Here is a 24,485-nt window from a genome sequence, read left to right on the forward strand (position 1 = left end):
TGGAGATCAAATCTTCATGCTTTATTTTTTAATATATCAACGGAAAAGTCTGGCGGTTGCATATAGTGTATAAAAATAAAATGGGGAATATGTCAAAGAAACAACAACCAGACCATAGAAAAAACAACAGCAGACAGCCACCAACAGGTCTTCAATGTAGCTAGAAATTGTGTCTTTTAGGCACAATCATTTCAATGTAATCCAATATCTCTTTTCGATAAATGAAACTTTGTACACAGAAATCAACAGATATTGTTTATATGCATTTTTTCATGCATTATTCATATCAGTATCGAAGAATTGACAACTGGTGACATCCTAAGGACTGATAGTTTACCAGCAGGTATCAATCAGCTGCTGTAAAACAAGAGGCCAACATTTATGATATTCCGGGGCTAGTATTTGTTATCATGATTTTCTTTAAAAAAAAAAGATATACTGCTAATGAAGAAGTTTTGCAGTATGTGTCACTTATGAAAAAGAAGCCGATGAATATTCCGGAGCATTTGTGCTCACATAAAAAGTTTAATTCTGTTCGTATCGCTCAATCTCTATATTTTTGTGTAATTTGTGTTACTTTTTTTTTAATCAAGTTTTTTGGTCTCCCTCCCAGCCATATCGTTATTTGTTTGTATATAAATTATGCTTTCTGTGTTTTATGGTGACATTTTTAAATCTCTTTAAAACCACATTTGTACAAAAAAAAATTTGGGCAAATCCTTCAAAGTCTTAAAATCCAGAATATTTCAATCGGTAAAGTTGAGCTTCGACAGAATCTTGAGATCCTTTTTTACCTGCGCAACCTAAATAGAAATGTCCTGGTTTAGACAGAGCAAGAGAATACGGTCCTTTTATTCCTAGATCGTCAGTCCTAAAGTATGTTATAATTACTCCATCACTGTTTAGGATATGTAGTGTATGATTATTAAGGTCAGTCACAATAATATTATCCGCTGGTGTTGCTAGTACACCTAAACAATTGAATGGTCTCTTCCAAGAATTAATATCAGGGTGACCGGTATAAATCTGTTTAACGTTTCCTTCTTGTCCTAATACAATCACTCTGCTTTTTCCGGTTTGGTCAATAACATCTAACACACAAATGTTACTATTACTGGTACTTGTTATCCTTACAGGAGCTGTAAATAATGGCATTTTGTTATTGTCATGTTCGAATTGCTTTATACGATTACCTTCCTCATCCATGACTATAACTAACCGTCTTCCATCTCCACTGAATAAGTCCTCTGCTGCAACAGCACCGATGATGACTTTGTTTTCTCTGGTAAAATGTACACCAAATGTTTCTAGTGGTTCTATATTATACTTAGTATCACACACTTTTCCAGTATTTTCATTAAACAACTTTAGCATTGGTTCACCAACTGATAAAAGTAAATCTTTTTTCGAATCAAGAGCCGTGTCATGAACAAAGATATTGAATTCTGATAAGATATGAGCATTGCCTTTTTTCAGTTTCACGTGTTTCATTACCCGTTGTGTTCGATCTGTTATCCATAATCATTTAGAAGAATGGACTATCACGGTAGCAATAACATGCAAATATGTCGTATATTGTCTACTAATCTTAATGCTTGGTTTTTTCGATTCTGTAGCCTCTAGTTCAAAACTTCCTGGAGCTGCTTTGTTCAAAGCCAACTTTTTCAGTTTAATTTCTGTCTCCTTCTGAATTTCAAGTAATTTGTGAAGTTCAACCTGATATTCTTCCTCATCAACCGCATCATGACCTTTGTGAACCTTTGTAACGCATTTAATACAAATAAATTGTTCACAAGTTTTACAATATAATACACAAGTTTTCTCAGTATGCACTTTGCAATTCATTTTAAATGTAAAATTCCCTCCAGATTCATTTTGCAGCCCAACTTCCTTCATGTCTAAAACTTTATGATTGTTGGAAATGTTAACACTCAGATGGATCTCTTTACATTGACTACATAGCAATAAGGAACAATTTATACATTTCCAGCAGATTTTAGTTCCACTTTTACAAAGCTGGCATCCCAATTGCATCTGTGCCTTTTTTAACGACTGCAAAGACGCCATTTTCCTATTCTATATCATTGACAAACTGGTTTTTTCTGGTCATATGTTTTTTCTCATTAAAAAGATGTTTTTTAATGCCTGGTTAAATAGTCATCTTTGTGTGTGAAATAACTGTTCAAGACCATACAATAAAACTTGAATTTCCAATCACAACATTACCATTTAAATAATCATTTATATTGGCAACTGTCTTAAGTTCTATTGAATATGATTATCTACTGATATACATTATAATAATTATACCTGTTATGGTAAAACCAAAACAAAATCTGTTTGGCACAGCAATTTAAAATGTTTAATAATATTAATCTGTCAATACAAAAGGCATGCTATATCGAATTTCTATCACCATGCTTCGCACTCTAAGTGGATTTGTTTAGTGTGCGTCTCATGTTCCGTATTCTAAATAAGTTAATAGTTGTTAGTGTTTCTGCAAGCTTCTCATCAATGCTGTATCTCTTTCAATTAAAAGACCGAAGATTAAACAGTGTTATGTTTTCTCAAATGGGTTCGAAATGTAACGGTCATTATTTCGTGACGTCATATATCGAATGACGTCGTTGTTTGGAATGTTACGTCACAGACGTCGAGCTGTCGTTTTTTCCGGCATATGAAATGCAAACTTGAAAACGATCGGCAGCAAGAGGGTTAATGTTATATTTGTAATTCTCATCGGATTTTGTCAAATGTGTTGTCGTTCTTTTTATTATATTTAGGTGTTACGGATAGAAAAATTAATCACCTCCTTTATTAATTATATTAAATTTTGAATGATTATTTACGTTTGAAGTTGGATTCATAACAAACTGGACATATATATATATTACAGTTAATTGCTATTAATAAGTATTGCTATATGCATTTTGTTTAAATGAATTATCAGTATTTAGTTCTAATATAATCTTAAATCAATCCTAATTCTATCTCACTTTGATAGTTTTTCATATGTGACGTCATGCTGTTTCTAAATTTCATAAATTATAAATTCAAATGTGACATAACGTTTGTGCCGTTTCGCCATCGTATGTGACGTGACATTTTTTTTAATTACGTTGACGCCTGGACTGATTCGGTTGTTTCTATTCTGTGTTAAACTTTAATAGCATTATGTATTCGGGTTCAGTTTTCTGTAATTAGTTAATACTTCAGTTTCATTATGTATATCTCTTTCATATTCATTTGTTAAAATTTACTGTTTGCTATAGCATGAATTGTTCTATATAATTAGGATGTTCTTATCCCGGGCATAAAAACAATGCCGTATTTGGCAAAACCTTTTCAACTTTTGATCTTCAGTGCTGTACAACTTTGTACCTTTTTCACTTTCGATCTTTTATATCTTGGCGTTATGTATTCGGGTTTAGTTTTCTGTAATTAGTTAATACCTCAGTTTCTTTATGTTAACTCTTTCATATACATTTGATAAAATTTACTGTTTGCAACAGCATGAATTGTTCTATATAATAAGAATGTTCTTATCCCGGGCATAAAAAACAATGCCGTATTTGGCGAAACCTTTTCCAACTTTTGATCTTCAGTGCTGTACAACTTTGTACCTTTTTCACTTTCGATCTTTTATATCTGGGCGTCACTGTTGATTTTTGTGTGAACAGGGCGCGTTTTTGGCGTATTGAATTTTAAACCTGATGTTTTTGTTATCTATCAATCATGTTTTTCTTTGTCTAATATGTTCTCCTATTTATTTGTATTGTAGTCCTGTAATATTATGTTGTCATCTCAATGTTATATTTAACTTTGCCATTAAAGTGCGAGGTTTGGCATGCCACTAAACCAGGTTCAACCCACCACTTTTATTCCCCTATAAAAGTGTCCTGTACCAAGTCAGGAAGATGGCCATTGTTATATTATTGTTCGTTTATGTGTGTGTTGCATTTTAACTTTGAGACGTTTGTGTTTTCTCTTATTTTTGAGATATTGAGATAAGACGTGGCACGGTACTTGTCTATCCCAAATTCATGTATTTGGTTTTCATGTTATATTTGTTATTCTCGTAGTGTTTTGTCTGATGCTTGGTCCGTTTCTGTGTGTGTTACGTTTCGGTGTTATGTCGTTGTTCTCCTCTTATATTTAATGTGTTTCCCTCGGTTTTAGTTTGATACCCCGATTTTGTTTTTGTCCATGGATTTATGAGTTTTGAACAGCGGTATACTACTGTTGCCTTTATTTAGGAAATTTGTGACTCGTTTTGCCATCACGGACAAATAAAGCGATGATATCTTAAGGAAATACCATCCTTTATACACAAACAGTTTTCAAAAATTTCTGCAAATATGTAGATGCTTCTGTGCTTAGTCATGTTGTAGATTCATACAAAATTACTATAAATAGATAAAATGTGATGAAAATTTTGAATCAATCATTATGATTATTTGTACCCATACAACATATTCCTCAACTGCATTGTCAGAAGAAAAGATGAATCTGATTCAAATGTACTATATATGTATATAACAGTTCATCAGCAATGTTTAAGTCAAACATTTAATTTTAATATATATATAAAGGAAGATAACTCTTGTATATATATCATACATTATCCCATGTAAATACTCCTTGTAAATGAAGTTATGTCACTAAAAATTTAAAAAATGATCTAATGTGTGCATGTTTGAACGATTGATATAAAGGCAAAATGATTTTTTTTTTTAGAAACTCCTCTTTACAAATAATTCTATCAAAGTTTACTAGTATTAACAGTTTTGAATTGGCCCCGGTTTTTCTAAGGGAATAACAATTTCAGTGTCATTGCCTTAAATCGGTTGATGAAAATAAAATCAAGGAAGCATGTATCTGATATCAAGCAACATGTGTTGTTTATAAATAGATGAGGAATATGTCAGCTTTATATGGTATCGATTTTTTTCAATCCAAGTACTGACGTACTACTTACTATGTTGAATCTGTATTGTGATGTCATATAAATATTTTCGTCATAATGCCATCTCTCGGAAAACCGCTAGAATTAAGTAACATAACGTTTTTATTATCATCCACAAGTTTATAACGATATTCAAGAGTCAATTAGTGTGTAAGGTTATGCTGTCACAGTGGTTCAGAAGAGACTGATAAAAAAGAACGTGATAAACCATTCTGATCACTTAAGATTCCAAAGAATTTTCGAATGAAACGTGACTCTATATCCAACGGTCAAACATGCACCCTCTTTTCAAATATGTTCTTCTAACAGATTGAAAAAGTCAAATTGATTTTAAATCGTGTGTGTTTTTTCATATGCGTGATTTCTTTTCCTTGAAATTGCTGATAAGACCTTAGTTTTAAGTCTAAAATTTATATTGATAAATAAACTCAAGTTCTCAGTTTAAGAGCAGTACCTTTTCCTTTTTATTAATCTTGACATAATGTTTAATTGTTTCTATCGACATGTAAAATTCGTGTGTTTTATACAATGATTAAATTTAAAACATATTTTAGTTGTTTGGATCAGCTGGTCTAACTCAATGTTACACTTCTTTAAATATAGACTGCAGTGTTCAATAGAAACTCTTTTCAAGGCTAAAACTTTGTCACTTGTACTATTAGCTTTCGTAAAAAGTTATATCCAAGAATCGAAAATTCATGTGCACTTATATTTTGTAGAAAGGTAAAAAGATAGGGCTGTGCAGCAAATTTTCAACATTTCTATGCCCTGAACTTCCAAGAGTTATAACCTCACTTTACGTTAGGTCTTCCTCAGAATTCAGTTTGGCCATGTGTATTTATACAGGTATCAATGAATTTTAATTGTCCTTTGCCGAATTCCAAATAATATATTCATATTAAGCCAAAAAAAAAATTTAAAACATGGTTGTCCCATTGGCACTCACACCACATCTTCCTATATGTATTAGATAATTCTCTTTAATTTACTTTTATTTAGAAGTGATCCTGATCGAGGATGTTGACTTGAATTAAATAGTTTTGATTAGTTTTACATTTGTCGTTTCAAGGCTTTATCAAGCATCGTAATTGGCCATTTCAGAATCTAATGCATCCTGAGTAATATTTTCAAAAGTGTACACTAAAATGTTATGATTGGTAAAAAATGTCATACACAATGGAAATTTAACCAATGACGTGACGTTATTTTAATTTTTGGGGTACGAACAATGAAATTACCCAAAGTCCTTTAGATTCTGAAACAGCCAATTAAGATAGACATCTGCTATCAAAAGATAGGCGGGGCTTCAGATTGTACAATTTATATACCTATAAATGTTATTCGAAGTTAAGTATATAAGTTTGAAGACCCATCTATCTATTGATTGCAAATGTAAATCTTGCTTGAGTTAATATTTTTACAAACAAAGCAAGCAAGCCAACCACGCTTTTAACTTGTTAGAATTAAGATAACAGCTTGAATAGGATGTACAGTGACCTAGTTATTAGTTAATTTATATCATGTTATAAAGTCTGGTAGAGGGTCCGGTCGTCTCATTGGCGATCATACCACAATTTCTTTTTTTCAAATGACAATGGATCTTTTCTTCAAATATCATGTGGATGTAGAATTTCAACTGATGAATTCCAAAACAGGGTAACAGAGAACATCTTTGAGATCTACATGTAAAGAACACCTCGTTATACTTGGGTCTATCAAATTAATTTGTTAAACATTTGTTTTCTTCAAGAACAGACATTACCTATGTTTAAATCAGTATAAGCCTTTTCTCTCACCTGCATCTTTAACGATTGTCAGATTTGAGTAAAAACCATCATAAAAGGGAAATAGCTCTATTAAGAATGAACTCACAACTCCGGTCATTTTAACATATTTGTAGAACTTATTCTGCTGAACAAGTTTGGTTAAATTTCCTATAGAGGAGAGGATCTTTGTAAAAGTTAACAGACGCCTAATGATTGCAAAAGCTTACAACAGACCTTAGGGCTAGATGAGCTAAACATAAGATGCAGAGAGCAATGAAAATCAATATGTTTATTTAATAACGATAGACATTACCATGGACAAAACTAAAAATAACAAAACATATAAATAACCTTAGCCTTACCTTGGCAAACAGTTTTTGGTCCTCAATGCTTTTCAACATCGTACTTTATTTGGACATTTTAATCTTTTTTGTATGTGCATAACTGACAAGTCTTTGTAGATGAAACACGTGTCTAGTTAAAATACAAAATTCTATCCTGGTAACTATGATGAGTTTATTTACATTACATTACACAGGAAATAACAATTAAACAACATGAACCCCACCAAAAATAAATTGATTAACTCATGTGTTCTTGAAAGTTAGGCAGTACCTGCTCCAAATGTTGCCCCTGGGTAGTTGCTCACAAAAGTAAAAATTCATTCACTTATTTCTGTATTTTTGTTCTGTCCCAATCATTGATCTTGTGTCATATTGATGTACCTTAATTGTCAACAAACTCCACAATAATATGACTTATTATATCTACTAAACCCTTGACACAATAGTTTCTCTTTAAGCAAATATCGTTTATAAAGAAAGAACAAGCCCAGGCAGGTTTTTTTCCGTTTTGGAGATTTCATTTATCTTTTACACAGCATATTATAGCATATTTACCTGAAGATATCAGGATATAGGTATTTAGTCTAATCTTAACATGTACTTGTGATGGTATTGATTAAAATAAACAAACAAATGTCGAAGAGGGACAAAAGATACCAAAGGGACAGTCAAACTCATAAATCTGAAACAAACTGACAACGCCATGGCTAAAAATAAAAAGACAAACAATAGTACACATGACACAACATTGAAAACTAAAGAATAAACAACACGAACCCCACCAAAAACAAGGGGTGATCTCAGGTGCTCCGGAAGAGTAAGCATATCATGCCCCACATGTGGCACCCGTCGTGTTGCTAATGTGATAACAAATCCAGTAAATAGTCTAATTCGGTAGGTCACATTCATGAAAGGGAAGAGGAGTGTTCAGGACTTTTAAAATTAAATCTGTATTTGTGTAAGTTGGTGCAAACATATGAATCGTATTGTGTCTTACACTTTGAAAAGCAAATACTCTTTAACTATTTTATTAAAATATTCTGTAAAACGTTAATTTTGAGCTATGAAAGTCAAGTGGCTGGAGCATTTTTCTGAGTAAGGATTAAAGAATTTCAAAGAATATTTTTTACAGTGGGTTAGCTTTCATTAGTCTTTACTATTCAATAGATTAACAACTTTTGGTTATATTTATAATTTAGATTCTTCATTGAAGGTGGAGCACAAATGCACAGTTAATTAATTATATTGATGTGCCATTTGTATGCAAGAGTGACATTCCTTTGTATTATTAGTCCAGCAGCTAAGTCCAATATTTTGGGACAATTGATCACTTTATGGTAAAAGCATGAAACTTTGCACAGTGTTAGTTATGATGCTTATAAACATTTTTGGATATGGAGCCATAAAAAAATATTCCTCAATGGCCGCCAATTTCAAAATGGCCGCCAACAGTCACGAAGCAGAGTCCAAAACTATAGTATAATTTATCATTTGAAAATTAAAGCATAAAACTTTGCATATTGCTAGTCATGATGATTATTTATCTTTTCTGAATGTGGAACAATAAAAAAAAAATCCATAATGGCCGCCAATTTTAAAAATGGCCGCCAACAGTCATGAAGCAGAGTCCAAAAATATGGTATAATTTATCATTTGAAAATAAAGCACAACACTTTGCATATTGTTAGTAATGGTGCTTATTTATCTTTCATGTATATGGAACAATTAAAAATAATTCCATAATGGCCGACAAATTCAAAATGGCTGCCAACAGTCATGAGGCAAAGTTCCCAAAAAAATGGTATAATTGATCATTTGAAAATAAAAGCACAAAACTTTGCATATTGCTAGTTATGATGCTAATTAATCTTTTCTGAATATTGAACAATAAAAAAAAAATCCTTAATGGCCGACAATTTCAAAATGGCCGCCAAAAGTATTATAATCAGAAACTATATCGTGTATATCTAGAAAGCTATTAACAATCAACAAATATTTGTGCTTTGTAAAACTTTCAGGATTTCAGGTCATCAAATCTTGAACTACGGTCATAGTTCTTACAACATGGCTACTGAAAAGATATACAGGGTATCAAGTGTAGAATATGACAAACCGACTAAATCAAATAATATTGATTGGGCAAATTGCATACTATGTCAAGAAATTATAGATGAAAAACTTATAAAACTATTGTTTTTCTGTTTGTCTTTTTCATTTTTAGCCTTGGCGTTGTCAGTTTGTTTTAGATTTATGAGTTTGACTGTCCCTTTGGTATCTTTCGTCCCTCTTTTAAATGCCTATTTGATTCTAAACGTCTCAATGTTGGTGCTGGTTATCAATCTTTAGCTGACAATATTAAGAAGTTTCATGAATAACGATTGATGCCTGAAGGCATTAATGTATGCATTGAAAACTTAGATGAGGAATCTGGAATAGCACAGTCTTTCATTGACCAAAAGACATGTTGGCACAAATCTTGCAACTTAACACTGTACATGACAAAGTTGAATAGAGCAGAGAAACGAACCTCACATGAGAGAATAGATAATAAAGCAACCACATCTAAAAGAAAACTAGACAAAGCCTTTCAGTTTAGTCCATCAGTAACCCGTCTGCGTGCTTTTTCTGTAATGAAAATGGTCAAGAAGCTCTTCATGAGTCCTCAACGTTTGAACAAGATACACCTGTGATATAATATGCAGTAAAATTACATGACACATTGTTACTTGCAAAGTTAAGTGGTGGTGATCTAATTCCACAGGAAGCAAAGTACCACTTTAAATGTTTAGTTTCCTTATATAATCGTGCATCTCGAATTGAAATGAAAAATGATAATGTCGAATCTAAGAAGGATCAAAGTCAAATCCATGGTATTGCATTTTTAGAACTAGTCTCTTATATAAATGAAACAAGGTCATGCAATGAGACCATAAGTGTTTACAAGTTGTCAGATCTATGTAAACTTTATACGGAAAGAATAACATGTCTAGGTGCAGATGTTTCATCTCGATTTAATAGTACACGACTAAACACAGAATTGTATCTAATTTCCCTTACTTAGATGCTTACAAACAAGGCCTTGAAAACATTCTTGCTTTCAAAGATGACATTGGTCCTGCATTGAAGAGAGTCTGCTTAGAAGACTTTGATAACGAGTTTGTAAACATATCAAAAGCAGCTAGGTTTGTTCGTAAAGATATTTTTGCATCAAATTCAGAATTTAAAGGAACCTTCCCAAAGGGTTTTCAGGAAGCTTCTGTACCCCAGTCATTGCTTTCTTTGGTCAGTATGATTCAGTCTGGACCCAACATTCAGGATCGTCCATATTCTCAGTCGACATTAACAATAGTACAACTTCTGATTTATAGTTGTACAGAGAACCTATCCAACCATCACATGAGAGATCATGAACCTCCAATTTGTGCTTATTTGGGAATCATGATCCACTGTAAGACAAGAAAACATGATCTAGTAGATATTTTATTTGAACTTGGACTGTCTGTCTACTACGACCGAGTGTTAGAAATTTTAACTTTCATGGCCAATGATGCTTGTCGTCGTTGTGTCCAAGAAGGTTTTGTTTGCCCTACCAATCTACTACAAAATGTATTTACATCATATGCTGTAGACAACATTTATCACAATCCAAGCAGTATTTTGTTAAAAGATTCATACCATGGTACAGGTATATCTTTATTCCAACATATTTCAGAGGGTGCTCAAGGCGTTGTTCAAACATTTGATCAATCTGAACCTATGTTGAAATGCCAGTCAAAGAGAGTGTCTCTTTTACCAAAGAGTTATTTAAATCTTCCACCAGCTGTACTAAGATTAGTGAACCAGATATCCCATTTGTTGGAGGAGAACTTTCCATTGATATCTCCTTATTCCCAGCTGAATTAAAAGGGGAATTCAAATGGCTGAACAGCTGTGGATAGGATTTGGCACTGGAAAGTAGTGTTATTTGGGGCAATTGTTTAATTGCAAATCCAAGTATGTCATCACCAGATTTATTTGGTTGGCAAAAACTTGATGGTACCATTCTGGTCTGTGCTTGCTGAAGTTTCAATGTCATGCATGTAAACTCTTGAAAGCAGCATTTAAATGCACAGCATTATGCAACTTCTTACCGGACTGTGAAAGAGAAATTGATTGAGACTATGCTTTCTTTTGATTTTCCTGCATTTGTATCATATTTCAATTATAATTTTAATCTGTTGTTATGTTAAATAGTTTCTTGTTAGTTTTTCTTTATTTCTTATCTCATTTCTAAAAAAGAAATACTCTTTGCACAGATTCAATACTGCATATGTTGAATTTTGTTTTCATTTCAGGAAAATTGTGAAATTTTCTAAGGTCATTCATTACCTGTAACTGTGAAAAATAAGAACTCGCCAAAGACGCCATTTTGAGTTGTATCGGCCATTTTTATTTCATAGTTAATGTCACCTGTTACAGTAAATAATAATATGTTTGTTTATACGTGCTTGTATTGAAATAATTGATCCATTATTTTTTAATTATTTTTATACCATATTTAAAACAAACGTCAAATTTTGACATGTTAAACGGCGCCATTTTGAATATTGCCGCCATTTTGAAAATATTATCTATGCACCCAGGTAATAATGATACATTGTAGGCCTTTGTCGATATCAATTTGATCAGTTTCACGGATTTGGTAACTTTCTATCACACAATGATGGTGTATACATACGAATACTGTCAAACTTAGACATTTTGACCCGCCATTTTAAATTTGGACGCCATTTTGGTGATTTCTGTATTATAAGGTTTAAAAAAATAATAATTGACATATCTTATGTGTATTTCCTTAAGTTTGTGACATCTTCTGAACTCATTAAAAATGGAATACTTCATCAAGTGAATTATGTTATACTTATGTCGGCCATCTGGAATTTGGCGGCCATATTGGATTTTTTTTTCGTGGCTCCATATCTGATTTTTTTCTAAACCCCTTAATCTTTCATTATGCCAAGTTTCATGCTTTTACCATAAAGTGATCAATTATTCTGATATCCGCTGGACTATATGTGCTGATTCGAAAAAGTAATGCAAGTATTGTCTACCTTTAACAGATTCTTTATTTTATAATTAGGTAAAGATTTCTGATTTAATTTTGAATAATTACAAATGTATCCATTCAATAGATTTCAGTTTTTATTATTGGTGTACCAAAGACATTGATGCATGGATATAATTTATAAATTTGAAACGTTTTGAAATGATTACAGACCTTTATAAGGAACCATTCATCATTTTTGAAAAAGACTATAAATGAAAGCTGAATTATTTATCTCCCATTCATGAAAGAATGATTGGGAAATTAACCAGAGTTGTCTAATATTAATCACAGAGAGGGACTAGCAAACATTTTCTAAATGTAGCTTATTTAACGTTAAAACAACTTTCCACAAATATACAAATATAAGGACTTTGTTAGCTAAATCTTCAATTTTTTTTTATAGATATTATGAACTTAAATAGATAAACATGCTACATATTACACTTAGGGGTTTGATAAGTACTCGACAAAAGTTGTGATCCAGAGCTTAATAGATTAACAATAAATTTATTGAAATTTATATCCTTTGTTCCTTTATTGCAAAATATCACAATTTGTCTCAGATTTATTTTTAAATGGATGTTTAACAATTAATGACAAACACAAATCTTTAATCTTAGCAAATACCACCATATTTTTTTTAATTGGTGTCTAACACAGAGGCGGTTTTAGGGGGGGCGGACCCCTGCCTTTTTGGGAAAAAATTTGGTTGCTTATATAGGGATTCACTGAAGCATGACTGGAGCGAGCCCCCTCTTAGGTCAGACAGTGAGCCCCCACTTATAAGAATTTCTGGATCCTCCACTGTAACATCCATTACCTTTTTCTTATAAGCAAAGAAAAAAGTAAAAACACAAAAATACCGAACTTCGAGGAAAATTCAAAAGGAAAATCCAAAATCAAAAGGCAAAATCAAAAGTCCAAACACATCAAACGAATGGATAACAACTGTCATATTCCTGACTTGGTACAGGCATTTTCTTATGTAGAAAATGGTGGATTGAACCTGGTTTTATAGCTAGCTAAACCTCTCACTTGTATGACAGTCGCATCAAATTCCATTACATTGTCAACGATGTATGAACAAAACAAACATACTCAAAGAGTAAAAATGTCAAAAATACCACCACATTTGGTCTTTATATTAGGGGTATTTGGGTGAATTTTTCAACCAAACTCTTGGATCAATTATTAAATTATCTTAAGCATAACTTTATTGTCTCATTGGCAATTTTATCACATCTTTTTAGATTTTTCTAATATCCTGTCAGTTTAATATGTCCCTTTTACCAGGGGGGATAAAGAAAACTTGTATTCTCTTCTTATAATTTTGGTGCTATTTTCACATTTCTAAAGAGGTGTTATAAAAATATTTCCTCTCACTGGTGAAATGTCTGTTCTCAGCAAATGATTGGTTGAAATTTGATAATGATGTTAAATGTCTTGATTTCTTCTGAATTTCCTATTGTGATGTCATGGAAAAAGGCAACCATGCCTCATGACGCTACTTATAAAAGAACATAACTTTCTATAAGTCTTCAAAAGAGAAGGATAAAAATCATTAAAGAAACAGATTCTTCCGCTATTACTCATGTATTACAATATTTCTCCACTATCAGCAGTTTTAATTATTTAACAAGGTCAGCAAGCCCCATGCTTTAAATATTGATATTTAACAGCTAATATTAGACTAAAGTGGATAAATATTGTAAGACACTGGTCACAGTCCAATCTATATGATAACAACTATTAAACAAATCAGGCTTTAAAAACATACACAATTTCATTTTTAGTGATATATTAGGTTGAAAATTTGACATAAAAATTCATTTTAAATAAATATACAAAATCAGTAGAAATCTTCTTCGTCTCCTGCATCCTTTGTTTGGTTCTGTATCTGTGATTGGCCTTTGTACATCTCTGCCACCTACAATATAACATTGATATTTCAACATTAAAATAGTTATGCTCAATGTTAAAATTCAGATTTTTTATACAAGGGAGATATTATGTTCTATCGCACAGCTTATGGTATGATTAGTACACTGTAATATCTGCCACAAAAATTAAAACATTCAATTAAGGATTATTATATTTCAACAATTTTGTTTCTCTTTATTTTATTTTATTTTCTTTTTTTCTGTACACGATATTCTTATACAATAAACCAGAAAAAAATGACTGTCTCATTCATTTTATATTTACTGTAAAAATTCTATTATCATATTTCAACATTAAAATAGTTATGCTCAATGTTAAAAAGTTGATACAAGGGAGACAAGCTACTCTATTATATGGCTTCTGGTTTGATAAGTTATCTGCTTAAGGATGTACTTAAGTAAAGTTTTTGAATTTGTGTCAAATGTTCGGACTTCTTGGTGTTTTTCCATTCATTACAAGGTAAAATATTTTGCCCATAACACCCATTTTTTTTCATGTAAGACTTAGGGACGACATCAAAAGTTCAATGTAGGATAAAAAAAAACTAAATTCAGATAATTTTTTTAATGACCCCCCTACCCCCTCTTAACTTAACTTGGGAAAAATTGATTGACCCATATGCATATATGTAAAATCGATGTAGGATAAACAAAACTTGCAGCAAGTTTAACCCCCCACCCCCAAACTATTTGAATTAAGTTTTTTATCCTTCATTGATCTTTTGATGTCGTCCCTTAATAGCCCATGGAAGGTCAATTCTTTTGTTTTGTACCCAAATTATACCATTGCAAATATAAGGTTAAAGTCCGAGTCAATCTATTCTCACCATATTTTAAATCTCAAATATCTCAAAAAGGATGTTCATGATTAAAGATCAATATCTTTAGCTTATTTTTATACTTAAAGAATGCTCTACCTGCTTATTGTATCAATTTTAAATTCTTGATTTATCAATTATCACCTAAGTACATCCTTAATAGACCTAGTCCACTTCATGGTTAGTTCAGCCGAATTGAATAGGGGTAGATGTTTTTAAATGAGGTGGAAATAGTATGAAAGTATGGGCAATCCTATGCATGTTTCCAAGCAACTGCTCTTTTTTAATGTTTTCACATATTTTTATGCCCCACCTACGATAGAAGAGAGCCATTATGTTTTCTGGTCTGTGAGTCCGTTCGTCCGTCCCGCTTCAGGTTAAAGTTGTTGGTCAAGGTAGTTTTTGATGAAGTTGAAGTCAAATCGACTTCAAACTTAATCCACATGTTTCCTATGATATGATCTTTCTAATTTTAATGCCAAATTAGAGATTTTACCCCAATTTCACGGTCCACTGAACATAGAAAATGATAGTGCGAAGGGGGAATTCGTGTACTGAGAACACATCTTGTTAACAGTATTTTTAAACTGCCCCCTTATCCTATATGGCTTAATTAACTGTGAAGGGGTTTCATTCAGTCTGTCATACGTCTACAAAGCAATAGGAAATATGTACTTCCTTTGAACAATGTTGAACACTTTAATATACTCATGAATAAAATGATTCTGCAAATATACATTTTGCTATCCTAAAGACATTTTTATGGAAAAGTGGCTTCTTTGAAAAAGTTAATCCAAAACTATAAAGAGACTCATTTATTAATCTAATTTTACAATATAATGTGACTTTTTCAATATTTTTTAAAGTAATTTTTCAATATTTTACTTTAAAGGGGCACTAGCTACGAGATATATTATAATAAATTTAAAATATGTCATTTTTTTATGTTTAATTATTTATTCAAGTAAATAGTAAAATAATTAATTTGCTTATAGCTGTCAGTATGCTACAAATTAAGATAAATAAACATTGACGATGATTTTTTCACTTGCAAGAACAATACCTCATTGAATCTGTACTCATGTGAACTTCAATTTAACCCCTTAACTAGAGGTTGGTGACACATGGATCGTGTTGAGATATTTAAAGGAAAAGAATGTCAACATTGAAATTGAAAGAAGGGTAAATTTAATTTATTGACTGATTCGATCCACAAAACATCATTATCATACAGATAAAAACAATGATTAACATATATTTTTAATCTATAATATTAAATTAAACAGACCTAGAAAAATCCAATTGCACAATTTACCTTTATATTTATATCTATATTCATGTTTATATTGCTGACATGACCATCTGAGGTCTTCTGAGGTCATCTCGATAGTTAAATAGATAGAGTCTAGACTAAAACTAATATTATGAGAGAATTCCAATCTAATCAGTCACCCTTACAACTGCATTACATTTTAGTCATCGGGTAAGTCAAACACATCTAAGTTGTTAAAGTTAAATAATATCTGGTTGTTATAATACCTGAGTAGCTGAGGTCGCTTCATCTGTCTTTTTGTCATCACGAATCCGCTGAAATCGTGGAAATCGTAATGAAATTCCTTTCTCTGGGTCCACCTACAACAGAAGCACACAATTATAAATAACTTATATATATATCGAACATCAACAACTTATTGCTCAAAATAAAATAGGTCAAACATGGGATATCAATACAAAGTTAAAAGTAAATAACTCTTATTTTGGATTCATTTGGATTAAGGAAAACTTGCATGTTCATGGATACTTAATTTTGTTTTTTTGCAGAAGTCTGCATGCAAGTCTATAGAAAATTTGGTATTTATTGAACATTTAATTTTGTGGTTCAACTGTGCAAATTCATTTTAAGAGAATTATAATGAATCCACAGAATAAATCATACAGCATACTATACATGTATTACAACTGATATTTCCTTTTATAATTTTAGTTAAAAACTTTTCTTATGACATAGTTATTTTTCTGAATTTACAGTGGAATATTTTTGGAAAGAAGGGGGCATGAATTGGCAGTAATTTTCATGTTCAAGGTAAAAGTCTTGTATTACAACACCATATTTTCCATGAAGTGAAATAAAATAGTCCCAATTTTTCAGAAATTTTTCCCTTTTTGGTTAAAAGTTTATGCTGAATTGAAACAAATATAACGTAACGGTACCCAAATTGCACCTATTTTGACAGTTTTTCCACCAGTTCGTTTTTTTATGATCAAGAAAAAAATGCTCATACTGTGTTTATTTGTAGCCCTATCCTTCTTTATTGTATAGGTACGCCAATTTGATTTTTAATCCATATTGAGTCATACAAAACTGGGTTTGAATCAACCTCCAAACTACCCATAGTTCTGTAACGAGGAGTACCCAAATTGCATCTATGCTTAAATTTACATCGTCAAAAGTCTAATAACCAAGCTTTTGTTTAATTTTTTCAAATATTTTGAACAATTGTATATTAGTCCATGCTTACTCTTCATATTTTACGAAATGGCTTCTGATAATATATTGTATTTGCTAATTTTAAAAAGATGACGTTTTGATGACGTCGCATGGTGACGTTTTCGTACATTTTGCTTTTTCAGTAAACAGTCCATCTGTTGATAAATACTGTAAACGTTTTGTGTATATCTAAATACGTTTACCTATGTTAAAAGACGTGCATAGTAGCAAATCAGTAAAATACAAATTGTTTAGTCTCTTATAAATCTTGTAAGATTTCCGATAGCTATCTTTTCTAAATAGGTGCAATTTGGGTACTCGGTGCAATTTTGGTACCCTTACGTTATTTAGATTTGAAAAAAAAAATTGCATTTTTTTGGGGGATATCAAACCAGGAAATGGGAAGGGTGTTATGTTAACTGTAAGTGGTGCCACCTAGTTAAAACAGCAAACAGAAAGGGTTACTTAACTTTATATTCCTTATGGCAACCCCCACTTTTTTCTCGATTAAAACATGATTTCAATTACTTCATAAATGATATGCACATGGAATTCTTTTTCTATGTATCATTTTATTGAGAGAAAAATAAAATCAAATATCAGCTGTTTTGCATGAAAGCCTATGTAGCATTCAGTTGTTATGTTTAGCAAAAATACCAACATGCATTTAGAACATTTTAAATTAGCATTATTGAGAAGGACTATTTTTTTAATTTCAATTTATATGGGGACGAAGTCCCAAATATCAGTAGAAAATACAGTAATTTTTTTTTTTTAAATCCCGAAATTTTCATTGTACTTATGAACTCAAAATCAATCAAAACTTTTTTATGTCATGTTTTGAATTCCTAAAGTACATTGTAGATTTCTGTATTTGTGCAGAAATCTACAATGTACTTCCTTTTTCCGGTTTGCATGAAATTGTGAGTGAAATATATATTTATTCGTCTAGTATGAAAAAGGAAGGAACGCAATATCAATTTCATTTTTAATAATTCCTTGATATGAACAAACGTTAACTAATGATAGCGTTTCTTTGTTTGCATATCATATGACGTCATAACTTAAATAACGTCACAACTAAAATCCCTAACAACAGAACCAAAATCGGAAACATTACGGTATTTCAGTTTTGAAATTAAAATATGTTTGAATTAAAAAATAATCATACAGACTTGTCCCTTTCACAGGTAATGCGTGCCTCATATTATCAACTTCGCAATTTCGTTAGACAATTTTAATAACAAATGCATAAGTTATATAAACCTACCAGTCCAGATGCTGCCTTATGTGTTGGTGAATAGATAAATCTGCACATTTTATTTCCCATACTTGTACAGCATCGAACCAATGATCTGGCAGATGAGAGTTGTCATAGCGATAGTATGCCTTGGGTTTATCAATCAGATGTTCTTTGAAGAAGGTAGAATGTTGTTCTAAATCCTCATCAGTAAAACTAGTGCCAATCTACAAGGGAAATTTAATAACAAATTAGTGATATTGTTTCCCTCAAATTTCATCAGAAATTCTGCTTCATATGGGAAATAACAACTGCTTTATAATTTTTGGCAAACATTTTTCAACCAGAGATTATTAGAACAAGGTCTCTATACTGGCATAACCAATTTAGCAGGTTTTTCTTAAGGAGTAGGTCCTGTAAGGGCCGATATGGCCTCAAATGTCAGGTTCATCTGACGAAAGATTTTAGACACTTTCTAAACGCTTAAGTGTAAAGTGTCTATTTCAGTTGATTCAATTAGTTGATGTACAAGATTTCAACTGATTAAGTCATTAAGAACGCTCCAATTCAAGCTTAAAAATGAAAAATCTATCAAACATGCCAAAAATTTTCTTGTCAAAAATGAAAGTGAACGCATCCGTGTTCATCCGGCCAATCCTCAACCTTTATATACGTAATGTATTATCATCAAATACAACTTACATTTCAATATTAAGAATGAACCCACATGTGGCCACTTCCATTTAACCCTTTCAACGCTACACTAAAAAAATAGAAAAATGGCTGATGCTGCTGCATTTTTTTGTGTTCATTCATTAGAACAGTATTTTCCTTTTCAGACTTCTGTATCTTTTTTATTATAAGAGATACAAAGAAAACTATTGCATGAAAAATGCTCAGGAGAGCATAAACTGTAATGTTAGTTAAATATTTCAGTAATTTTTTATCAGGTTACCTGTATTTCCAGGTAATTAACAGGTAATAGGTGTTATTTATTACATTTGTGTTGATTTTTAATAATCAAAGTGCTGGATAGCACCTGTGGAAAGTTTGCAACGGTAGATTGTAATATTTCAAATAGATAGCGTGTAGATTGCATGGTTAACTTTTTTTTCCTACTTAAAAAAGAAAAAACTTTATCAAGAAATAATTGTAACAGGATGCTGCTACGAAGTCTCCCAAACAAAGCTCTCAAAATTAGTCATTCCCACCGGTCGCCTTACATTAAGCAAAGTCCAATACAAATTGGTCTGGTCTAGTAAAGTGATATTCATGATTTTGGAGTGTGGATCTAGACAGTTTACAAGTTCTCAAACAGGCAGGATGTAGGGTAAGAGTGTCCCTAGGGGACTAGCCTTTAATTTCATCTGATTTGTTTTATTATTCCATACAAGAATATATGTTGTTTCAGTGTGGGGATTTCAACAGTTTTCAAGTTTTCGAAAAGGGGGTGGATCTTGACTGTTTACAGGTTCTCAAAACAGGATGGGGTAGGGTTACACCGAGGGAGTTAATTATATTTCACTTTATTCGTTTTATTTTCCAATACAAGAATATTTATGATTAAGGGTTGGGGATCTCAACCGTTTACAAGTTCTCAAACATGAGTGGTTGGGGATGACTCAGAGGTACTCCCACTATATTTCATTGGTTTTGTTTTGTTGCCCCATAAAAGAATATACTAGTATATGGTTTAGGGGTGATCATCTCGACCGTATAAGTTTTCAAAAAGAAGTTGGTTGGGTCACCCCTGTGGACTTCTTCTATATTTCATTTTGATTTATTTGATTTTCTCATACAAAAATATATATGGTTTGTGGGTGAGGATCTCAGCCGTTTACAAGTTCTCAAACAACAAGGGGATGGGAGTGACCCCTAGGGACTCGCCTTCTTTTGAATTTGATTTGTTTTATTGTCCAGTACAAGAATATATATGGTTAAGGGGTGGGGATCTTGACCATTCCCAAGTTGTCAAACAACAGGAGGTGGGGCTGACCGAACGGGACTCCCACTTTATTTCATTGAATTTATTTTGTTGCCCTATACAAAAATATATATGGTTTAGGGGTGGGGATTTCGACCGTTTACAAGTTCTCAGACATGAGGGGGTGGGGCTGACCCAAAGGGACTCCCACTTTATTTCATTGAATTTTTGTGTTGCCCTATACAAAAATATGTATGGTTTAGGGGAGGGGATCTCGACCGTTTACAAGTTCTCAGACATGAGGGGGTGGGGCTGACCCAAAGGGACACCCACTTTATTTCATTTGATTTGTTTTGTTGCCCTATACAAAAATATATATGGTTTAGGGGTGGGGATCTCGACCGTTTACAAGTTCTCATACATGAGGGGGTGGGGCTGACCCAAAGGGACTCCCACTTTATTTCATTGAATTTGTTTTGTTGCCCTATACAAAAATATATATGGTTTAGGGGTGGGGATCTCGACAGTTTCTAAGTTCCAAGACATGAGGGGTTGGGGCTGACCCAAAGGGACACCCACTTTAATTCATTTGATTTGTTTTGTTGCCACATACTAAAATATATATGGTTTATGGGTGGGGATCTCAATCGTTTAGAAGTTTTCGAAAAGAAAGGGGTGGGGTGACTGACCCCTCTGGAGTTCCTCTATATTTCATTTGATTTATTTCATTGTCCCATACAATAATATATATGGTATATGGGTGGAGATCTCAACTGTTAATAAGTTCTCAAAAAACCATGGGGTGAGAGTGACCACAGGGGACTCGCCTTTAATTTCATTTGATTTGTTTTATTGTAACGTATAAAGAACATATAATGTTTAGGAGTGAGGATCTGACTGTTTTTAAGTATTCTAACATGAGGGGTTAGGTGGGGGTGACACCATGGACTCAACCTAAATTTAATTAATTTGATTTGTTTTATGGTCCTGTGATCATTACTGAAAACCATGTGTGTCTGTCACTTACTGTTTTCTTCAAGTTTATACTTTATTATTGTTAAAAAAAAAAATCCCTTAAGGTTCTATAGTAAATTCCTCCCTTCTGTTGGCCCCTCAAAACACAACTAAATAGCCCCCAAGGAGAAAAATAATAAGATCTGAGCAAAAACTTTGTTTATGAGTCTTAATAGCAATTGGTATAATTAATATGTTTGTTATAGTCCGATTTCTAATGCCGAATATGTAAAAGGCCGAGTTTATTATAGTCCGAGTTTGTTGAGGGCCGAGATCAGATGAGATACCATGATACTTCCGATACTCTCGGGCTTTTACCTACTGAATAGAAATTTGTAAAAGTCGTAGTAAGCTACGAAAAATGTATATATTTTATATTATATATTTATGTATGGTTTCGGAGGAGTTGCGACTCGATTAAATCGGTCTCTCTTTCTTTAGAAGTATAGATATAAAATATAATAATGTATTCAGTACACGACGATTTTATACTGTTCCCAGCTATCTTAATACTATCAAAGACAACATAATAATGCACACATTTGGGGTGCTCTGTATTTGTCAATGACTGACAGGTTATTGAAGACTAAAAGAATTATAACAACTTTTAATTAATATATAATTAACAAAAGATCCTTTCAAAAATATTTCATAATCTACCTCATTCAAATTTGAATATTTTATATTCATTATGATATAAGATATATACATGACTGAACATATGTGACTGGTATAATATAACTAAAGTATTGTATCATATTTCTAAAAGGTACAGTAAATGGAATTGAAATTGTATGTAAGCTTTTATAAGTACCCGGCCACGTCCACTTGTATTTTTGTCCATCTGATGAGTTAGGCCTTTTTCAACTGATTTTTATAGTTCGTTCTTATGTTGTACTGTTATACCACTGTCCCATGTTAGGGGGAGGGTAGGGATCCCGCTAACATGTTTAACCTGCCACATTATTTATGTTTGTGTCTGTCCCAAGTCAGGAGCCTGTAATTCAGTGGTTGTAGTTTGTTTATGTGTTACATATTTGTTTTTCTTTCATTTTTTTTTATATAAATAAGGCCGAAATGTAATTTATTACTTTAAAATGTACCCTTCGTGAAATTTTCTTTATTCAAATTGTATGGTTCTCTCTGTTTATAAAAAATGACGATCGATATATTTTTATAGAAATATAGAAGATGGTCCTTTTTCGAAAAAACATACCAAAAAAATCTTTAAAAATTAAATACCTGCGAGAGTTTATATCGCCTGTTATTTTAGATATTGTTAACTGGATCATGTTGATGATAAAATCATTTGTTTCTGCAGTCATTTTTCGATTAAAATACTCTACTCGACTATTGTGGAATCATTATTAATCGTAAGGTACCAATTTTCATGGATTTCGTACAGGTTAACCACGAATTTAAATATTCAACGAATTTATTTTCTTATTGGATTGTATGTAGTTTTGGCAAAACCTAGAAATTCAATATCCTCGAAAATTCATTTTATTTTTATCCACGAAAATTGGAACCCACGAAAATAAATGAATCCACAGTACTTAAAAATATCAAACAAATACTTTTTAATTTCCATTTAATGTAAAAATTTATGTATAAATTCATTCATATAAGTTGTATAAAGTACATAATGCATGAAGCTGGTAATAAAACAAAAATTTTACTTCTTGGTAGCCAATAATTTGAATGTATCTCATTATAAAGAATCCAGAATACTGAACTTCATAAAGTTTGGCATTGACATGTTCGTAGTTAGCGGCCTTCATATAGAATTCACATCCTACGTAGAAACACCCTGGTCCAGACAGAGCAAGAGAAGATGGTTCTCTTATTCCTACATCGTCAGTCTTTATGTATGTTATTATTACTCCATCATGGTCCAGTATATGCAGTGTATGATTATACCGATCAGTTACAATTATGTTATCTTCGGGTGTAGTTAGTATGTCTTGTGGATCAAACGGTTTGTTCGGAGAGTTTATATCGGGATGACCATCGTATATTTGTACGTTGCTTCTTGTCTGCTGCAGCATGACCACTCTACCATTGCCATATAATTCTACATGATCTTCCACCCAGATGTTACCATTACTGGTGGTAGTTATCCTATGAGGCAGCGTGAATAAAGGTTTACTCTTATTGTCATATTCATATTGAGTTATACGGTTCCCTTGCTCATCCATAACTATCACTACCTTACGACATTCACGTACAAATGGTGTACTAGCTGCTCCAATGATGACTTGCTGATCCTTGGTAACATGTATTCCCCACGTCCACATTGAAGCCACACTGTATCGTGAATCTGACCCTGTCCCGTGTTAACATTAAACAATCTAAGCTTTGTTTCACCAAGCAATGATAGTAGAAGATTGTTTTTTTTTTTTTTTATTTTTAAAATTCCTTTATTTCCATCAGTTGCTTGTTACATTGTCTTCAACAAGTCCAAGCACCTTGTGAAGAATACATATAAATTTCAATTCTATTATATATTAATAAATAAAACATCAATCTAATAAATGTTTCTTAACATTAACTAAAAAATTATCTTCTTTTAACTTCTTTGAATAATACATTCGTTTTGTAAATTCTCTAATGAATAGACAAAAAACTAGTAGAAGATTGTTATCTGAAATAACTGCAATGTCATACACAGGAATACTTCTTTGTGAAATAACATGCATATTGTCTTCAGTCAGTTTCACGTGCTTCATGACATCAAATTTATCATCTCTAAGCCACAATGAATCATGGGAATATTTTATTAATGAGGTTAAACTCTTAATACCTTTGGTAACTTGTCTAATTATTTTGATAGAAGACTCCTTGTGGTTTTCTTTCTGCTCTCTTTTCTCTGAACCAATTGTCTGTGAACTAAAATTCC

General features: G+C 32.1%; 2 protein-coding genes across 3 annotated transcripts in view; both read right to left on the reverse strand.

The window, feature by feature from the left end:
- Positions 1-729: 729 nt before the first annotated feature.
- LOC134726091 (uncharacterized) lies at positions 730-1,491 on the reverse strand. Its single transcript, XM_063590489.1, has one exon. It carries the CDS (start codon positions 1,489-1,491, stop codon positions 730-732), a length of 762 nt encoding a protein of 253 aa, XP_063446559.1.
- A 12,455-nt stretch (positions 1,492-13,946) lies between these two features.
- The window catches only part of LOC134724477 (DNA ligase 1-like), a 79,397-nt gene continuing 68,858 nt past the window's right edge, over positions 13,947-24,485 (reverse strand). For both annotated transcript variants that reach the window (XM_063587511.1, XM_063587510.1), the window contains 3 exons: positions 18,679-18,875; positions 16,460-16,552; positions 13,947-14,089 (listed from right to left, as the gene is read on the reverse strand). In XM_063587511.1, coding sequence (XP_063443581.1) covers positions 13,963-14,089; positions 16,460-16,552; positions 18,679-18,875 — 417 coding nt within the window. In that variant the 3' untranslated portion in view covers positions 13,947-13,962. The remainder of the gene's footprint in view (positions 14,090-16,459; positions 16,553-18,678; positions 18,876-24,485) is intronic.

Source organism: Mytilus trossulus, chromosome 7 (assembly GCF_036588685.1).
Source record: "Mytilus trossulus isolate FHL-02 chromosome 7, PNRI_Mtr1.1.1.hap1, whole genome shotgun sequence".
Classification (NCBI taxonomy): domain Eukaryota; kingdom Metazoa; phylum Mollusca; class Bivalvia; order Mytilida; family Mytilidae; genus Mytilus; species Mytilus trossulus.

What these genes read in the sequence shown, in the direction of transcription:
- LOC134726091 (XM_063590489.1), bottom strand. Translation starts at nt 1,491, where the DNA reads ATGAAACACGTGAAACTGAAAAAAGGCAATGCTCATATCTTATCAGAA.